Source organism: Xiphophorus maculatus, chromosome 4 (assembly GCF_002775205.1).
Source record: "Xiphophorus maculatus strain JP 163 A chromosome 4, X_maculatus-5.0-male, whole genome shotgun sequence".
Lineage (NCBI taxonomy): Eukaryota > Metazoa > Chordata > Actinopteri > Cyprinodontiformes > Poeciliidae > Xiphophorus > Xiphophorus maculatus.
In genome coordinates this window covers 31704739-31725099 of record NC_036446.1, presented here as the reverse complement: position 1 = coordinate 31725099, position 20361 = coordinate 31704739, and the positions used below count along the sequence as shown (strand labels likewise).

At 40.9% G+C, this 20361-nt stretch overlaps 1 protein-coding gene across 4 annotated transcripts in view; it reads right to left on the bottom strand.

The window, feature by feature from the left end:
• Positions 1-6885: 6885 nt before the first annotated feature.
• Positions 6886-20361, bottom strand: part of LOC102221246 (MTSS1-like protein) — a 71015-nt gene continuing 57539 nt past the window's right edge. For all 4 annotated transcript variants that reach the window (XM_023332067.1, XM_023332069.1, XM_023332071.1 and 1 more), the window contains 3 exons: positions 18156-18338; positions 16080-16245; positions 6886-13372 (listed from right to left, as the gene is read on the bottom strand). In XM_023332067.1, coding sequence (XP_023187835.1) covers positions 12504-13372; positions 16080-16245; positions 18156-18338 — 1218 coding nt within the window. In that variant the 3' untranslated portion in view covers positions 6886-12503. The remainder of the gene's footprint in view (positions 13373-16079; positions 16246-18155; positions 18339-20361) is intronic.

Sequence of the window (20361 nt, the reverse complement as noted above, 5' to 3'; positions counted from 1 at the left end):
TTTTATCCGACGTTAGAACGTAAACAGTTTGTACCGGGAATTAGATGATCCATCAACTGATCATGATAACCAGGCAGCCTTGTTCAGGGTGTTCAGCTGAGCATTACATTACTGTGAAGATAATGTTGAAGTATTTGGTGTTGAAGAGTGTGATTGTGTTTTGTGAAAAATAAAACTCAAAAACTCATCCTGACAATTTTTCGGGAGCTGAAACTGAATTAAAAGTTGAGGCTGGACTACACTCCTGTCAGTGAATATGACTCGCCTTTTACAGCTGAGCGTTTTAGCTGTTACCAGTCTTCAGCCACTCTGAAATAGGAGCATGAATATAAAGGTGTCACTATTTGAAGAATTATTGACAGTCAACAAAATCTTCCAACACAGATGTCAAACTTAAATGAATCGAAAGTTCATAAAATAGTCAAGTAAAGTGGTGCTTAAGAATTTAAATGGAAAAATTAATTTAGGGGAAGTTAAGTGTGCTAAACTTACATACCTATTGTGTTTGTTTGGCACATTCGCCAAATCCTACAATCTCTAATCTGACACCTCTGCATTTTTGTCAACATTTTATGAAGAAGGAACGTCAGCTCAGTGTCTTCTTCTGAGGTTTTTATGCTGCTTCCTTCAGTGGTACTTGGTGCAGCGCCACCACAGGCGAGGGGGAGAACAGGTTTTTCAAAGGATTTGGTTTCTTTGACACAGTGCGGTGTGAAAGAGAACAGCACCAGCTGAAAATGTAACAAATGTCGAAATTTTGTTGAAAATGTTCAAACAGTTCCAGTATGCTGTGTCTAGGGCAACACTGGTGGACGTGGTTAAAGAGCTCTCTCTTCCCCTCACGTCCATTTGTCAATATTTTGACCTCCAAAAGCACATACAGCTCCCATGATGCAACACAGCTGACATCCTGATTAGAATAAGATGTGAATTCAGCAGCTGATTAGGTGCGTAATGATACACAGCAGTCACGGTTCAGTATGGGTATGGGACAAGAGCAAAAAGAAACAAATACTAAATGCTGTACAGCGTCTTAGGACAGCTGTGCAGCATTCACATGTTCTTAGCTGTGATAGCGGTTCTGTCGCCCAGCTTAAAACTTTGCCATTCAACGGAACAGACAACGTCTCTCACTTCGTATGCATCCCTGCTTCCTGTATGCACAAATACATTCAGGGGCAAACATTTCCTCAAAAGGGGCAATGCCTCACTCTCCGTTTGAAGCTGCCGACTTCGAATGCAGAACGTCTTCCGTCAGATTAATTGTGGCCTATACACTTTTAATTAAATGTCTGTGTGTGGCTCGATGCTGGTGATGTGGGAGTAGGTGTTAAGTACAAGAAGTGTGTCCTTGTTCTGTCTTTGACGTTTAATCAAGACAAGCCGACAGGATTTGGTGGAGCAAACCCAGAGACGATTCAGTGATTCTCAGCAGACGATAGCCGGCAGCATCTTTTGTGATGGAAACCAATCAGTAACCTGCAGAAAACCCTAATAAAGGGTCATGAAAAGCCTGTTGTGTGTGAGACGCTCGACTCGCTTGCTCTGAATGGAGGATTTTGTTTGATTATTTTTATTCATAGAATTAGAAAATTTCATTTTCTAAACAAAAAATAAAATAAAAATTGGAATTGAGGACGTCCTTGTGTTTCTGGAGGATGTGAAGCCTGGTTGCCTGGATCTCTGGTGAGCATCGAACTTCCTTTGACTCTGGTGTGTTGTAGGGAAAGACATGGGCGCCCCCTATGGGCAAACAAAAAAAACTGCCTTTATTTAAGTTGTTTTACCTTAATATACCTATTTCACATGTTCTCTCTTGAATCAGGAGAGAAAGTTGATTTTACGATTTGTCCTGGATGTAGAACTGAAATATTAAGTTGTTTTTGTTACCTCTGTAAATGGGATAATAATAAACCCTGCATTGTTCAGATTCAAGTTTACTTGATTCTCAAAGTGGTGCTACAGCCTGTTCATATTGCTACTATTGTGCAAGCTTGATCTTCTTTAAATATTAAAACATATCAAAGGTTATTAAGTCATTATTTACGGAGAAATCTGGTACAGAAGGAGATTAAATCCTAAATCAAAGTCTGTTCTTCACTAAACCTGGAGAAAGCAACCTTTTCCAAGAAACTGATGGTTTGTTAAAATATAGTTATTATTATTCTTAAATTGAATCCATCTTCTTTTTTTTCCTTGGTACAGCTAATTACAGCTAATTAGTCATATTTTGGCACGAGAGCTAATCTGTGAATTTCAACTGAGCTTTCTAGTGTTTCCAGCTCCGCTTCTTGTAAACAAACTTATTCCCCCCAAAAAAGCATAAAAGCTAATTTATCATCATCAGCAGCCTCATCAGGGGCATCTGCATTTGCCGAGTTGCCATTATGAAAACATTTAATTATCAGAGAAACGCTGAGATGAAATAACACGGAGGTCCAGCTGAAAATTCATCGTTCTTCTTTGGACACACTGCTGTCGCCATATGTTTCATTCCACTGCAGCATCCTTAATCTCAGAAATGTCTCCATCTGTTTCAAGGTCGTTGATGCTGATGGTGCCGTGGTAACGGAGGAGAGAGAAGAAAACACACGTCACAACAGGGTTAGAGCAGTTTGGGGCTTTTCATTATAGTTTCGTTTTATTTCATTGTGATTTGTTATCTGTCTAATTCAAATGGTTTTAATTTGATTTTAGAGTGTGATTTACTGGTTTTTATTAGTTAAATATTGTTTCGTTTTCATTAGTAGTTTTAGGTTTTGTCATACTAAAATTAACCAAAGTATTGTATAGTAATTATGCTTACATCCATTAGGTTATAAATTCTCAACAGAAGACGCCATTTTCAAAAAGAATGGATTCAGTTATTCAACAACAACTGACTGCACTTTTCTCCCAACTTTTCCTGTCGCCATTTTGCGCACTAGCATAGCGCCACCAGGTGGAGTGTGGAGTAATTTAGCGACAGTTGGTGTGTGGGGGGTAAAAAATCACTTTCAATCAGTTCAAAAGACTAATGGATAGATTCATCAACAGTAAAATAAAGGTTATTATATCTATAATTTCACTAGGTTTTAGGTATTCTTATAAATGCATGTCGTGGTTCTAGTTAGCTATAGTGTCTCCCTTTTAATTACTGTTTTTATTTATTTCAGTTAAATTTTTTTTCTCTCAAATTTCAGTTTTTGTTATTTCATAGGTTTTAGTTAACTATGATAACTTTGTATTACCCGACCCGGCCAGTTCTTAGTGTCGCTCTGTAAAAGGTGTATAAATTTGTCTTGTTTTGTCAGAAGAGAGAAGCTTTTACAAGCCATTATCAAAGGTACTTTAGATATTTTAGCTATCAGTCTTCAGTATTAAAGTAACATCCTGACTCTAAAATAAAAACCGGGTCTAAAATGTCATACAAATCTAGAACAAGAGCTGTATCTGAGCTGCAATGGTGAGAAAACAGGAACAACAAACAGAGTTCATAGTTTTAGCTGTGTTACGTTTTATTTCTGTCCTTTTCTGTAAGTGATAACGCTAACAACATTTTGTTCAACATTTGCTTTGCTGTAGCCCTGGCATACACACACACACACACACACACACACACACACACACACACACACACACACACGCACACGCACACGCACACACACACACACACAAACACACACACACACACACACACACACACACACACACACACACACACACACACACACTACTGCTAGACGGTTTAGGAGCTTTGCTGTGAATTACTGAATGATAGGACCAGTTCTACACAGCAGCACACAGTTTAAGTACAACTTTTATTAATACTGGAATCATCACAGTGCATTTTGTTACATTAGCAGTGACTGAACAGAAAAAGGGTCACTTTTACAAAAAAAAGGAAGACAGGAAAAAAAAGAAAAGGTTATATCAGTGACAAAGAGAAAAACAACCTTAGAAATCAATGAACAATAAATTAAAAGGAACATCAGAGGAAACGCAGGGAGACAAAACCACAGCGACTACTGGAGGGTAAGAGGGAGGTTAAATGATCGGGTGGAAACATCGAGTAAGCAGGTTTTCACTCGGGTCACAGTGTTCAGCGTGAACTAAGTGGCCCCCGTAGAAAATGTCTCCATGGCGACTTGGGCACAGATTTCTCTAAAGAGTTCAGATCTTCTTCTCGTTCAAGAAGGAACAAGAGAGCAAGAGTGACTACTGAGACGTTGAGAAAAGACAGCAAGACATTCACTTTAGTTACAGCGACAGTGGCACCTGGAGGCCCGTTTGGCTACTTGGTTGTGGATGTTTGATGGGAACTTGCAGAGCGTTACATCATGAGCCCCCTAGAGGACATCAGTGAACCCTTATGCGGCCACTGAGGATCTACCTTTGTCATGTTCACCTCAAATGAGTGTCTAGCAGTGTGTGTGCGTGTCTGTGGGTGTGTGTTGGAGTTGTTGAGTGTGGGACTTCAAGAAGGATTGACAGATTGTGTGTGGGAAGTGGAAAGGAAGAACAGTAGGGATTTTAACCACGTGTCCTTGAGGAGCACGAAAACTCTTTCTCACACACACACACACACACCCCTACGCACGCAGCATTTTATATAGCTTAGGCAGATGGCTTAAGAAGCAGGAAGTGCCCAAGAATTTCATGATGCTTCTTTTAGTCTCACTCGGAACACAAAGCGACCTGCGGGATTTTGGACGAGCGCTGCATCGTCTTCATTTGGTCTAGCCACGTGATGAGCAGCGTCGCTTCAAAATGTACTTGTCCACACGACTGTGTGTTCATGAAACCCACAAATTACCGGACACAAACGCTGAACCGCCAGATCTTTTGCAGTTGAGTTCCTCACAGCGGAAATCTTTCAGCAACCTAAAGGTCTCCGATTCCATGAGGGAGATGGAGGAAAGTGTTAATATAACAACAAATCTTAGCTACTGCAGCTTTAATCTGGAAAAATGTAATAAAATCTGCTTCAGTACAGGAGGGTCTGCGGGGAAAACACTGGATGGAGAACGCAGGGTGGAATCAGAAACAACAAGAGGCCCAGGACCAGGCGCTCTGCAGTGTTAATTAACCCTCACAACAATAGTTCTTTCTTATTTAAACAATACTAGTCATGTCTGCAAATATGTTAAACAACAAATATAAAGGAAGTATTTCGACATTTTTAAAATTTCTCCAGGAATCAGATCAGATCAGGTCAGGTCAGATGTCTGACCAAATTTGATTTGTTTCGGGGTTATGGGTCAAACTCTACCCTCATTAGGTAGGAACCACATCTAGCAGATCAGGACAAGCCTATGTTATAGTTGGCAAAGTGGCAGTTTTTTAAATTTATTTTTATTAAGTTTTGGGTGTCACATGGTCTTATAGCAGCAGTCTCTCTTTCCCCACGTGGACGAGGCAGATAGAAGTCATTTTTCCAAAACTCGAACGTTTCGGGAGAGCGACTGTTTTTCTCATTTGCAGGTATTTATAGCGGCCAGGATCAATGAAATTAAACAATTCACTTCAGGTCCTGCAGGACGTTTCAGTGCTGGATTTGGTTGGAGATCGATTTAAAGTTTCCATGCCAACATGTGAAGTAAACTAAAACCAGTGGTGGTTAACCCAGTGATTACAAAATGTAATTTAATTCATTAAAATGATAAATTATCCGTCAAAAATAGATATTTTAATGCATGTTGACGTTGAGGCTTCTCAGAGCTTAGCAGCATGTGTTGCTGCTTGCACTTTTGAGTTTTGTTGGGTTTTTTTTAGCATGGAAGCTCACCGGAAAAAAAACAATAAAAGAAAAAAATCATATAAAGTTGCTTTTGATCTGCTGCCAAGAAACGTCTCAAAAAACCTGATCAAAATTAATTAAAATGTAATCTAGCATAGAGATGGAGCGTTGGGCGCCCATCTGCTTGCCTGGAAAAAAGCTCCCGTTAGCACATCCACCAGCCCCGTTACCCCCGTTAGCAATTCCAACTCATACAACAGCCCACCCAGGACGCGTTAGCCACCGCAGCACACAAGGCCCACAATTTGCACCTGTGCACACATGCAAACCAACAGGAAGTTAATAGACATAGAGGGGATTTGGGTGAGGAATGAATGAGGAGGGGAGAATAAACTGAGCACAGAGCGAGTATCCGCAGCGGGCGTAGGTGGAAATTAAGACTTCATCAGAATTATTTTTCATTAGCTCTAATAGACTGAGAGGCACAGAGAGACCAACTACGGTCTCTACACCAACTACGGTGTTTTGGTTCTCCCGTCAACCACCAAGCACTGTTTTGTTTTTGTTTTTTTAACTTGTCTGCTGGGTGTAACCGATGTACGGACGGAGACGAGGGCTCAGGAAATGATGGGAGGTTACGGGATGAAAGACCTCAACGTGGCAGAAAAGAAACACATCCGCCTGCTTTAGCTTGCCAAAGAGTGCTAAGAGCATTTTGAGAGTGTATGCCGAGTGTGTGAGACCATGTGGGAGCATGCATGTTGGCACAATATTCCTTTATGTTCCTTCCTATGTAGCTTTGACCGTCGTCTGGTTGGCTTGCTGTTATTTACATGGCGACTCAGAAAATGACAAAACTGGAGCAAAAATCAATTCAGCATGTTGACACAGACAGGTCAGCGCAAAATAACCCATCAAAGAAAAAACATGATTTCCTTGGATTCCCTTAGGGGTGTATTTAGATCTTGTGGAATAAGAACCTGCGATATTACAAAAACATGTCTGTCATCAAAGTCTGGCTGTGTAAACATTATCCCGTTAACATCTGGATAAGTAGGCTTATTTTATTTTGTATGTAAAATGAACGTTCTATTTTGTTTGACACTTTTAATTTGAAGCAATAGAGGAAGTAGTTCTTGAGCTATATTGTGTTTGACAAAGTGGGGGGGGGGGGGGGGGGGGGGGGGGGCACAGCTGTTTGGGTTGACCAGCCCACTGCACTACTTTTAAATAATTCCTGACAGCATTTTGGATAATTCAAAGAAAAAGAAACACTAGAGAGAAAGTGACAGATTAAGTCGGCCTGCGAGCAAAATCTGATGGGGTGAGGAAAAAAAAGAGGCATAAATTAGCCACAAGGGAAAGACAAAAGCCCCAAACAAGCTTTAACAAGTCAAGAAATCTTTAGCCAGTAGTTGGTAAATCCCCTGCTCAATTTTTTTTACACTCATTGGATCAGGAAAACAATAATTAAACATTTCCAATCTAATAATGGAAGCGTCCCAAGCTGGAACCTCCCTGTTGTGCCAGATGTGGCGCAGCTGCGTGAAGTTAGGCTAGCTTGCTCCATCCCACTAGTCTACTGAACGTTCATTGTGTTTTTATGTTTTCTGAAACTATTATTCTGAGAGCTAAATCGACTATGAAGTGGCATCAGTTTCTTCTGAAACATGTTAGTACTTTTAATTGGAATTGAAGTTGTTTATTCCTCCTTCACGGACAATATACAAATGTTTTGCTAGCGCTGCAAGAATACCAACACTGGGTAACCATTAGCAACTAACAACGCCTGCTTCTTGTCTGGGCTAAACTAAAGGGCTGTTTAGCCATTTAGTTAAACATGGCACACAGCCTAATGAATCCAGGCTGTGTGCACTCAGCTCTACTTTAAATTTTATTTTTCAGATTATTTAGAGCACTAATTTGTCAATTAGCTGTAAAATTAGGTCACCTCGCCTCATTTAGTATTTCAGGGGGAAAGTGAGTGCTCCTCTTGTTAAACCAGGTCCTTGTGAAAAATAACAAAATCAAAACAGTTTTGCGAATGAGTTATTTGTAAGTTCATAAAAAGCTAATAAATGATGTATCACATTATTTTTTTATGTGGATTATTTCCCCCCCCAAATGGTTTTAAAAAATAACCCCTCAAAGAACGACAGGTGGAAACATTTAGCAGACATTGCAGGAGCTTTAAGAAATGTTCAAATCCAAACTACACTCTGTGGAAGAACTTTAAGAGGGTAATGATAATTATGGTGAGGTGTTTTAATGGATCAAACCCACAGTGAAACACCATAGTAAATGGAAATTCAGGTAGACGGAACTTAAATTGCTGGCCTCTGATTTCCACTGGGCACTTATTGAAGTTTAACTCTGAAGCTCTGGGACTGATGTGGCCTTTATCTCTGCAGTACATCCATCATACGCATCCAGATGTGTAGCAACAGATCATCTAAAGACAGAAAAAAACCAACATATTTTTGCCTAAAATGACATATTTTGTGTAAACGGAATCAACCTGCTCTTGCCTTCATTCTCTCATTTAGTTGCCTCAGAGCAGCAAAGTGGGATAAAAACACTCATACTGTGACAAAGACATTAAAATTAAAGCAATAGGGAGAAAACCCTCCTGGAAGCATTATTTGCTGTTAATTTCCAAAACGCAAAGGAACCTAATGAATGCGTAGGATAAAAAAATAAATGAGTGCTCATATTAATGCTTATGTTCAGATCACTGCTGGAGACATGTACAGACATGGTGATGAAAAGTTTATTAGCCTAGAGATCGACAGCCAGCCAAGGACACATCCAAACACACACTCAGTCTCGGCGCCTTACATCCATATGTCACACAGCTCAGTTAGTTTGTGTTACAGCTGGACTTTTCGCCTCCTATTTTTACAATAATTAAAGCAAGGTCTAGTATTCCAACAGTAACAGTAGAAGGCAAAAGCAAATCATTTTTTTTTAAAGTAAACAAATGAGATATTTTCTAACATCCCTTTACACCAGATCTGTGCACCGGATTCTCTTTTAGAAGTACAGCACATACAGTTACATACGTATCGTATGAACAGGCAGTGAAATGCTCATTCCACACATCGTTCCCTCTTCCTGTCAACTTTAAAAGACTCGACCGTATCCTCCCAAACAGGCTCCACCTATTCTCAAATCTACAAGATCAACCTTACATAATAACATAATGTTTTGTCCTGAGCTTAACCTAAGGATTGGCACAAAACTAAGCTGAACTGTGCTGGGCGCCTTGTTTCTTTGCTTGTTTTCTTTCTTTACGTTTGTTCTTTTCCATTGAGCACTGAGAATTTCTATGAGAGGACCTCAATGCCAACGCTTCCTCATATCTCATCTGGAACATATTTTGGCCAACTTTCTTGCACTCTTAATTATAAAAAAATAGCAAAGTAAATAATTTTTTTCAATTCTTTAACTTTGACAAAAGGCTCATTCATTACAGTTGACCCCACAAGTATTCACACCCTTGTTTAATTTAGATCTCTTTTTTTTTATTTAATCAAAAGTTTTCTTCTTATAAGAAATGTAAGACAGTTGTGAGCATGGCTAGCTAAAAAGCTAGGAACGCTAACCCTACACGCTAATCATAAACTGCAGTTTCGCTACCACTACAGCGCTACACCAACATGGTAGCAGAGGCTAATGCTAACGTGCTAACTTCAATTCAAATGACATCGGCCTTTGACAGACTACTACTCTAAAAAACTACTTGGGGGAACTAAACGCAATAAATGTTTTTAAAGTTAGCTGTAGTGCTAAACAAACAAAAAGAAATTGCTCTGTTATTAGCGCATTAGCGTAAGTGTGCCTACCATTGTTTACAGGAGTCTGAAAAGATAAAACAATGTGAAAAATGTACCATTTTTGAATAACTAATCTCTTTTTATTTGTTTTATTGAAAAATGGCATAGTAAAAATTATTCATACCCTTATTAATTGCCAGTGGGGGAAAAAAAAGATATTAAAAATACAGCAGTCCGACCATTCAAAGACTTCTGGCCAGCTTTTTTCACGCTTCCAATTGTACATTAAACATTTATCTTTGGAAATGAGATTCAAGTGTTTGATATTGGAAGGCCTCTTTACCATCACCCTAATCTTTTGCTCCCTCCACAGAAGATCTATCAGATTCAAGTTGAGACTCTGGCAGGGCCATAATAAAATGTTAATATTACTTCCAGTGAGAACAAAAGTTAATTTTAAAAGATTGCTTTTGCATCTACAGTAATTGGTGATGTACAGTAGCTGTCCCAAAGTACCTACTAACAAATGACAGCAGAGCTAACATGTTGAGAAGAGAGAATAAAACCATAAACATTTGATGCCTTGGTGTTTATAACAGTGTCCACGTCAAATATCTTTCTACATGGCAATCATACCACTTTTTTTTATATATATAAAATTAAAAAATATTTAATTATTCAAAACTGTCATCTTTTGAGACATTTCTGTCTAACTTTCTATCAGAAACAAACTCTTTGGTTGAGTGGAACTAATGTGAAATCTGAATCTGCCAAGGGTGTGAATAATTAGAGGCTCGTTCTTACTTCAGACAGAACTACGGTGTTTTTAACAGTTACTTGTAATTACACTGCAGTGTTCAGCATCGAGGAACGTAAGTGGCCCAGGTTCTGTTTTAAGATAGCGCTGGTTCAAAGTGTTTCATCCACTATTAAAAAATATATATACAGTTTCTCACAAATGAGCTGATATTTTTGTGTTGTGTTTGCGAGCTCATGGAAAACCGTGGGAATTTTAGAGGTCAGGTCAGCCTCTCTATGGTGTCAATATGAGATCAACTGAATTTTGAACGTCTCTCTTGTTTAACTTCTTTCAGGTTTTATTTCCACCCAATTACAATCACGTTTGGCCATTTCTTTTTACTCGCACTCAAATGAAAAACATAAAGTGACGTGCCTTTCCTGAGATGGTGCTTTAACTGTTCCACTCGATGTGCTTTACAGTTTCGGAAGGTATTTTTCTATTTTAAAAGTCGCCAGATTTACATCTAGTTTTAAGGTAAAAGACAAAAAAAAACTAAACTGATTAAAAAAAGAATCTCATATGGATGTTTTAGGCCTAAAACATATTTTTAAAAAAATCATCTCACTCAGCAAAACATTGTATTTTTTCCCCCCAGTATGTCTTCAACCCTTAAAATACTCGTTCAGGCAAACTCTTCAATGTCATTCCCATCCCGCCTTAAAACCTGATCCATCTTCAGAAAATATTCATACATTTTCTCATTTAACCAATCACTCCAGTGCTAGCGGTCTTCTTCACATCCTCTTTACCTCTCACTGCCTTCTTCTACTTTAACGTATTAAATCATCTCCATGGACTCAGTCGCTGCTTTCACTCCTCTTCCCCCTCCAGCACCCTTCCACACATACGGCATGACTACAGCAACATCTACTGGCTATTATACAGACTCTACTCTCGTCAAAGTGCTTACAGTTTTTCTGTTTTCAAATTTGTTGCAATCCACTTCATTTAATAGAAAGAAACTGGGACAGAGAGAGAGAGAAAGAGAGAGAGAGGCGCATGAAAAACCCATGAATTCACAGTCGATGTGTAATTTAGCATTCCTGATGATTGCCTGAATGGGACAAAGGAGAATCTGCAATCCTCCGAATCCAACCGCTTCCTCGAAACGAGAAAATAAAACACATTTATTGCTCCATTTCTGATTTCACGTTTTTTTTGTTTGTTTTTGTTATTTTTTTTTCTCTCTGCTTCTAGAAAATATATATGAATATATCTATAGGCCTGGAATAGGTCTCGGAACTTCCCGTACAGTGGTAACAAGGTAAACGACGTCACGATATAAACGAGAAAATACGCACACGACACAGCAGAAAAAGAAAAGAATAAAGAAAAAAGCCCTGCCCTCGTTGGGTAACCGGCTGTCCCGCAGCAGAGCTCTACCCATCCCCTCTCTCACACACACACACACACAATCAACCACATATACCCACGCGCTCCATTTTACATTTTCCGAGATGCATACGAATGTACGCAGAGAGAGAGAGAGAGAGAGAGAGAGAGAGAGAGAGAGGGGAAGGGGCAACAAGTACGGCTCAATGCCAACACCGTTTTTTTTTTTTTTTTACATCAGCGTGAACCAGAGTGGCCCTCTGGTTTGTTAGCTCCCCGTACTCGTGCCAAGCAGTTCGATGGCCTTTTTGGCACAGCGCGTCGTTGCCTAGACGACCTGACTTCAGTTGATCGCGAGGCGATCTGAGTCCCCCACCTCTCTGTCTCTCTCTGGTCCTCAGCAGCCCCCTTCCGTCAGTCTTTCAAGTTGGATCGGTCAGCTGGGTTAGTCGAACAACAGGACAGGGAGACGGGTTCGGTGGCAAACAGAACAGAACCCAGCGCTCTTCTTTCTTTGCCTCCATTTATTTTCAAAATCACTTTTCCTATGAGTCTCTCCGTCCCTGTCTGACGGTGTATAGAAGACAAACATGCGTTCAACACACAATAGTTATAGCGGCCTGCTAGGTCAACATGAAGTATTTCACTTGTACTCGTCAGCATCGGTTATAATTACTTATGTTATCGTTATATTAGACTGTATATCATTTACTCTAAAGGTGTCTTTAAACATTTTCTGTATGGATTTTCTTTTTCGTTTTTATTCATCCTCTGTTATGTTATGGTTATGTTTTTGTGTACTCACTAGGTGGTTGGGTACTACCACACCAACATCTGACCTATCGACTGACAACCCTTCGCATTTCTCCGCTGATCACAATATACGGGGAGCTGAGCGGTCGTTGGAGACCGTTTTGCGAAGGCGAACTCCTCTCCTGATCGTGGTCAGCATGTCGCCGGACCCCTCGGCCCCTTCCGTCTGAGTTTCGCTCGGGCCACCTGGCGTTGGGGTCGGGTCATCTGGGAGAGCGGGGAAAGGGAACTGACCCTCACCGAGGGCGTGTGCGCTCGCTACCAACTCGCCGATCTTCTCCACCAAGCTGTGTCGGTTGGCCGCGATCATCTGCTCCTCCTCTGATCCGGCTGCTGAGCCCGACGCCATGCAGTGCTGCTGGGCATAGACCTCCAGTGCTGCCCCGGAGCCCCAGGCGGTGTTGGGCAGGCTGAGGCGCTTGGGTGATGCCTTCACATAATCGAGCCCTCCTTGGCCATCCTCGGCCCCGGTGAAGAACACACACTCTTCACTTCCCACTCTGACGGGGACGCTGCCTGCTTGCCCTCCCCCCGCGTAGCCACTTGCACCAGGTGAATGTGAGTCTGCGGGAACAGTGGGTGTTTTGACAGGCACAATGGGTGGTCGGATAGGGATGGGCCCTGCACTGGACAGTGTACGCCGCACCCCTGGTTTGGTTGATGGGGTTCGACGGATAGTAGCGGTGCCAGGAGTCCCTGATCCTCCTCCTCCACCAGCGCCACCTGGCTGTCCTGGTATCCCATGAACTCCTGGACCAAGGACCCCACTGGGCAGACCAGCTGTACTGGCTGGCCTTTTGGTCTGGATCATGCGCCTGTAGTTCTGGGCAATGTTGGAATGGCGAGGAATTGTAGAAGACTTGTCAAACTCTGCTTGTCCATCCGGGCCTTCGGTGTCTCCGTTTACAGAGTAGCAGTCGTAATCTGAACCTGTTATTGGTATGGGTGAGACAGAAAAAGAGAAAATTATGAAATTTTAGGTTGTACAGCATCTCTGGCCCCCCGCAATCGGTGCTCCCCCAGACCCCTGATACGTTAAGTTTGGCCATCTTTACCACGGGGGTCTGTAAAGTCGCCCAGTCACCCAGAGGCAGGCCAGGATTCTGAAACTACACAAACTTTACTTGTGTGATGTTTAGTTCCTAATCAAAGGCTGGCACCAACAGAACAATGGGCAAAGAAGAGAATCAGTAAAACCAGAGCAGAGGAAAGAAATTCACAGGAACACTTGTTTGGGAGACAGGAAAATGTTGCTATGTTTATTTGGTCCGTTTTTTTTCTTGGAAGCCCAGAAACATAAAACTAGGTTGAAGTAGAAATTTCTTAAAGGGGCAGTCATATGTTATGTATTTTTCAGGCACATAGTGAAATTTTGTAGCATAATCAAGTACCTATGTTACCTTCTTTTGTTAAAAAAAATCCTATATATATCAAATTTGAGAGGAGAAATTTCTCTTTGTAATTTCACACCTTGAAATTGGGCCTCTGACTCTTTAAAACCTCCTGCTCTTTCTGAAATTCTGCCTTCAGGAAGTCATCACACCATGGCTGCTCTATTAATTCTTTAACAATTTTTTTTTTACCAGTGTTTCACTGAGAAGTAGCTCCGATAATGAGCTCAGCAGATGTGCAGTTTGCTAATTGCTGCTGGCTAGTCTGAAGGAGCTGAGTGGGGGAGACCCAGGCAAGGGCTGATCTGTGAGGCTGAAGTTTGGAAACTGCAGCTCTGAGGAGGAGCTTTGTCCTGGAAGGCGGAGCTTGGTCCACCCAAGTGTTTTGCACAGCTGAATGGTTGCTATGGAGGTTAAAGGATTTCTCAAACAAGCATAAAAGAATCAGGGTAACGCTCCAGGCATGTTTTTGATGAGGAAATAACATTATAACATTAATTTTACATAATAAAAGACTAGCCCTTAAAACTTTTCTACATTTTATCATTCTACTGCCATGTATTTCTGTTGTTCTTGCCGTTTTATGTAAACAAACGCATACTAATGCATAGCAGTGAAGCAGAAGGAAAATTATGCTAACTTTTTAACGCTTATATAAATAAAAATCTAATAAAATATTACGTTTGTCTTCCGCCCCTGTGAGTCAGTGCCACAATCACAATTATAGCAGAAAGTCTTAGTTTTATTTCATCACCTTGTTTCCCAACTCTCCTCTTTGCAAAGTAGCTCAAATTCAATCCAGATTGAATGGAGATTATCTATTCACAGTAATTTAGTCTCAGATTTGAATCTAGCAGTTAATTGGCTGGAACAAAACAGGAATCCGTTGTCGATTTTGCTATATCTTCAAGGTCTTTATCTTTTTGTCACATGGAGCAAAAAAGGCTAAAAGACAAAAAAAAAAAAAAAAAAAAGGGTTTCAGCTCGAAGAACCTGCGTCACATTTTGGGTCATACGTGGTGACCCAAGTTAAAAAGAACATCTGGACACACCAAAGTCTGCGTTTGAGTAAAAGTAAATCAATACATGTATTCCTGTTTAATATGGGATTAAAAATAAAATTTCTTTTAATATAAGAATCTTTTAATTTGTTTGTAATAATTTAAAATTAAAATAAATAAAAACATTCCCATCTGTTTAAGCAGGCAGGCCGTTTTTTTGAAGTTTCAACATGAGTGAAAAAGGTTGCATAAATACTGAGAATAATGTAAACACAGGTAGAATCCATCATTTAGGTGCCTTTATATGGCAATTGCTTTTATAGATTTTTTTTTTGAGGGATAGTGGTTAAAAGAGGGGCACCATTACTCCAAATACATATTACACTTTTCAGATTTATGCTTATTAAAACTATTGAACATTTTAGTTTAAAATGTAAATAAATAAAACATCCACTATACACAAAGATATACACAAAAATATACTGGAGTAAAAATTCTGAATCACACAGAGGGAGCCGTTAAAACAGGAGGACATTCATATGGGAATATTGTTCAGTTTTATCTCAGTGTATTTGTTGCTTAGTTGCCGTCAAGCAAACCGTCAGGATCCATCCGTCAAGAAATATGCCCGCTGCCTGGACTATTAAATGAATAATTCAATTCATCTATTGTTTGTAACACAGAGGCGAGGGATTCAAGTGAAAGTTACTCCATAAAATACATTTAAACGACAACAACAAAAAAGGGTGGCTGTCCTGCAGTTTTTAGATGTGCCACAGGTACAAAACTCTGGAACGAAATGGTTTAATTACCTCCTTCATGTAGAGCAGTTCTCCAGAGCCTTAATGGCCTAATTATTATGTTCAGGTGGTGCAGCAGAGGCTCATCTAAAGGTTGCAGGACTGCGTCCTTTGAGGACTGGAGTTTGACACTCCTGCTTTAGACCAGTGTTTCCCAACCCTGGTCCTCAAGGCTCACTGCCCTGCATGTTTTAGGTATTTCCTTGCTTCAGTCCAGCTGATTTCAATTGATGACTGATTAACAGGCGTTTGTTGAACTGCAATCAGTTGAACCAGGCACATTAAAGCAGGGAAACCTCTAAAACATGTAGAAATGTGTGCCTTGAGGACCAGGGTTGGGAAACGCTGCTTTAGACGCTAGCAGAGATGAGATGAATGTTAGTCAGGTGAACGGTAATAAACGAGGCACGGCGAGATTAAGAGCTGCAGCCGACGAGAGGCTCACCTTGTGAAGGGATGGTGTCCTCGGAGCAGGACGGGGTTGTGGTCTCCGTGCTGTAGCCGCTGGAGTACTGCAGGGAGTCGCGGCTGCTCTTCTGCTGCTCCACGCTCAGGCCCCGGGTCAGCACCATGGCCAGGTCACTGGCTGCCGGGGAAACCTCCTCGCCGTGCTGACGACACACAGGAAAATTAGGGCTGCCATGTTTTTGTCGAATCGTTACGGATGCTTTGGTACAACCTGAGTCTCGTAACACTGTGGTGATGCGGAGAATGTAATAAGAGAATAAAAGAATTTGAGTGGAACTTGACAATGTTTTTCCAACTATTGCATTTCTATTGTGTTTTATTGACGGATGTCACTTTTTTTATTCTAACTGATTTCATCATTTATTTTTCTACAAAATAATATGCTGTTGGTGTCCAGCATTTGTTTGTAAAGTTCTATTTGAATACACTGAGACTGGAAAAAATGATCTAGAACAGCGTTTCCCAATTCCGGTCCTCAGGCCTCCCTGCCCTGCATGTTTTAGGTGTTTCCCCTCTGTTACACACCTGGATTGAATTTATGGGTGATCAACAGGTTTCTGCAGCACTTGATGGTCATGCAATCATTTGAATCAGCTGCTCTGGAATAGAAGCACATCTAAAACATGCAGAGCAGGGAGGCCTGAGGACTGGAATTGGGAAACGCTGATCTAGACACAAATGAGTCAATCATTCCTATGAACGGTTCTGATTACAGTATGTGGGTGTGTAAGGTGTAAATGAAGCTCAGTCACTTCCTTTGTTTTAAAACTATTTACACTAAGGTCAGAACCATAACCTGCTAATTTGGATTAATTAATTGCATAGATTTTAATACGTAAATTTTTGTCCGGTATCAACCATGTTTTTTCCGTCCAGAACCTTTGTACTCATGCGTTTCTGGTACGCTCATGAATCCGATGCAAAAGCTATATCCACAAACAACAGCGATGAACAACAAAGCTGCTTCTCTTGGTTCATTTTAGCCTCAAAAAACTGATCAGACTGGATGCTGGAGGAGACTTGTTGTGTTCAAGTTGTGATAAAAGGAGTTAGCCTATCAATGAAGCTATTCATGGCTAAATTAGCATCTTAATGCTAAACATGTAGCAGCAGCAGAGACTTTCTAAAACGCTAACGTCAGTCCAGAGTCCACATTTATTAAACAAAAAAAAAAAGAATCACTTCAACTTGGAACTGTTGTGTGTAAAATAAATAAGTAAATAAAAAAATGTGTTAAAATTATTAATGCACTACAATCTACAAGTTAAAGTTTTGAAGCCTACCTATTTAATTAAAATTACTATCTTGATAAATGTGTATATTAATTTTATAAATCTAGAAGTTCTCTTGAGAAATATTCTCACATTTAAACAGGTCATTTCATGAAACTTCAGGGTCTGGAAACTATAACATGTGATACGATTTGTGTTTTTGTGCTGAAGTAGCTTCTTATTTAAGCTGAGTTTGTTATTGTTTGAAAACATCACAATTCATAGATACAAATGTAAGTATTTGCTATTCAAATTAGTGAAACTAGGAATAATGACTCATAACTCTGACCACTAAATGTCAGGAAAGTGCTGCCAATGTCATCTGTGGTATGTTTAGAATATGCATCAACATAAAGCTTGACTGTGTGATGGTTGAGATAAATTTGCAAACAAAAGTCTGTTAGTGGTTAATGCTAATGCTAGTCCTCATTCAGTAGATTCACTGAAGACGGAAACTTGTTGCACATTCAACAACTGGCCACAGAATCTAGTTTAATTACTTTGGATCAACATTATTAGATTCTTTTTCTTCTTTTGCTCTTTCCTTTGGTTTGTTATTTTGTTTGTATTTCCTTTTAATTCATGCAAAGCCCTTTGAATTGCCTTGGTGCTGAAAATGTGCTGTATAAATAAAATTACCTTTACCATTCAACATAATATTTATAACAACGACGCATTTATATACAACAATAAAGTTGCATAACCTTTTTATATTATTACATCCTACAAAAAAATCATATTTTGGGTCATTTGGCTCACTCTCATTTGGCTAGCATCGTTACCTTGGCAGCGATGCTAGCAGGTGTCATCCGGGGTCTCTGGCCCTCTTCTGGGTGTGACGCTGCCGCGTATCCCTGGGAACCCGGCGAGCCCTCGCTCTCTCTCAGCCTATCCACTGGCTCCTTTCTCCTCTGGACCGGAGCGGCGGCCGCGGGCTGCTCGTACTGACCTGCTTTGGACCAGTCCTGTACAGTTGAGGGGAATTAGTAAACAGCAGGCGGATGGCAGAGTTAGCACAAGAGACCTGTCTGCTACCCAGCAGTTTGATTCGCTTCGCCTGAATGCAGAGAACATGGCCGGGTGTATGTGTGTGTGTGTGTGTGTGAGATGTGTGTGTTTTGGAGGTCATATGAAGACAGCTTGTTGTTTGGTTTTTTTTGCTGAGTCATCAGTAGGTATATCACACAACCAGGGAGGCAGGTGAGGGTAAATTAAAAAAATAAGAATAAAAGAAGCATGCATGCACACACAGCAGCCCATGATGAATGTTTTTAAAGAAGCAAAGCAATGAGTGGAAAACAAATCAGGTGAGGAAAATAATAGTCATCTGAACTCTGCAGAACATATCCAACTGGAATGGAGGGAAAAGGTGGAACTGGAGGAAAAACAAAAAAAAACAAGGGCAAGTGCATGGGCAACAAACCTTCCACATGGGAACCTTTGATGTGGGAGAGGAGGAGCTGGATCCAGAGGGGCGGATATAGGGTGGGGACGCAGGAACGGGAAGAATGACAGAGAGAGGCCTGGTGGAGCCAGAGTGAGAGAGAGCGGGGCGGAAGGTAACGAAGGACGAGCCAAACTGCGGGATGAGAGACACGGTCATGTCACCAGAGAATGGAAAAGCGGCAGGCAGACACGGCGAGGCAGCCAGCTGTGGAGAACATGAGAATGTAAAGCCGCAGTCACAGACACCCAGCCTGAATCTGAGAGGGAGGAAAAGATAACCGGAGGTGATCCTAGCTGAGGGAGGAAGCGTGTAGAAGAAAGCCTACAGGGGTCTGCTGCTTCACATGGCATGACCGTGTTAGATGGTGATGGGATGTGTTAAACAGTTCAGCTGTTAAAACTTTGTTTTTGGGATAATTGTAAAACAAACCAAAAAAAATTGCGTGGCGTGCATTTGTATTGACCCTTTGCACGTGATGTCACTCTCTTCGAAACCCCGCCCGCTCCGCCATGACGGCTGTCAAAACAACCAATGTGCTTCTGTAAAGCCTGTCAAAACATTTGCACATGTGCTAGCCTAATATCGCTTTTATTAAGTTGAGTTCGCAGTGAAAAGACAAGGATAGAAACCAACCTTGTCATTTTATCGTGTAACGTTTAACGAGGAGAGTTACGGCGGCGATGGATATCAGCCGTTGCTCATAATGACGGTCAGCCCTCGATGTAATCATGGATTTACAGCAAACACTTTTTACAAAGTTAGAAGATAAAAGTTCATATACTTTATAAGTAAGTATGATTAGAAAGATATGAAACATTGCATTATGGAGAAGGTACGCGGCTAACCATTAGTAACCATGGAAACAATACCCCACCATGTAGCCTAGCATGTATGGAAAAAAGTGGTTAGCATCTCGTCTTTTGTACGTTTTTAGTGCTGCTCCGGTGTACGGAGAAACAATGTTTATGACAGAGAAAATAATCATGAGGCGTGAATTCAGGTAGTAATTTGATCAACACGTCAGGAGGGAGGAGGCGTCGGTTTCTAAGCTAGCTGTTTTAAAACCCACCGTCTTTGAGCCCCAAACAAGTTTGTTACGTTCACAGATAAATTAGCTCAACTCAAACAAGTAGAGGCCAAAAATAAACTGGAAAAAGCAACTTTGGAAAACAATTTCAATGGCTCTGTTCAACACTCCCATCCCTCACTTCTGACGTCCATCATGGCGCCTCAAATGATTAAGTGACGTAGTTGGAGGGAGTCAATTCAACTCCCTGTATTCAACAGCTCAACATCTGATTGGATGGAGAGCATCTATGGCTGCGTTCACACAGCAGGCAACTGTGACACATACCCGACTTTTTAAGGTTGCCTGAAGAGTTTGTGCCACTTCCATACATGGTACTAAATGGAAACATTCACAGTCTGAACAGCCGTGTCGCATTTTGTCTGAGTTTTTTTGTCTCTAGCTGGTTTCCATCACCTGGGTTAACATGCGAGGGGCTGGGCTTGGCTTAGGGTTGCTAGGTAACAAAACTGTT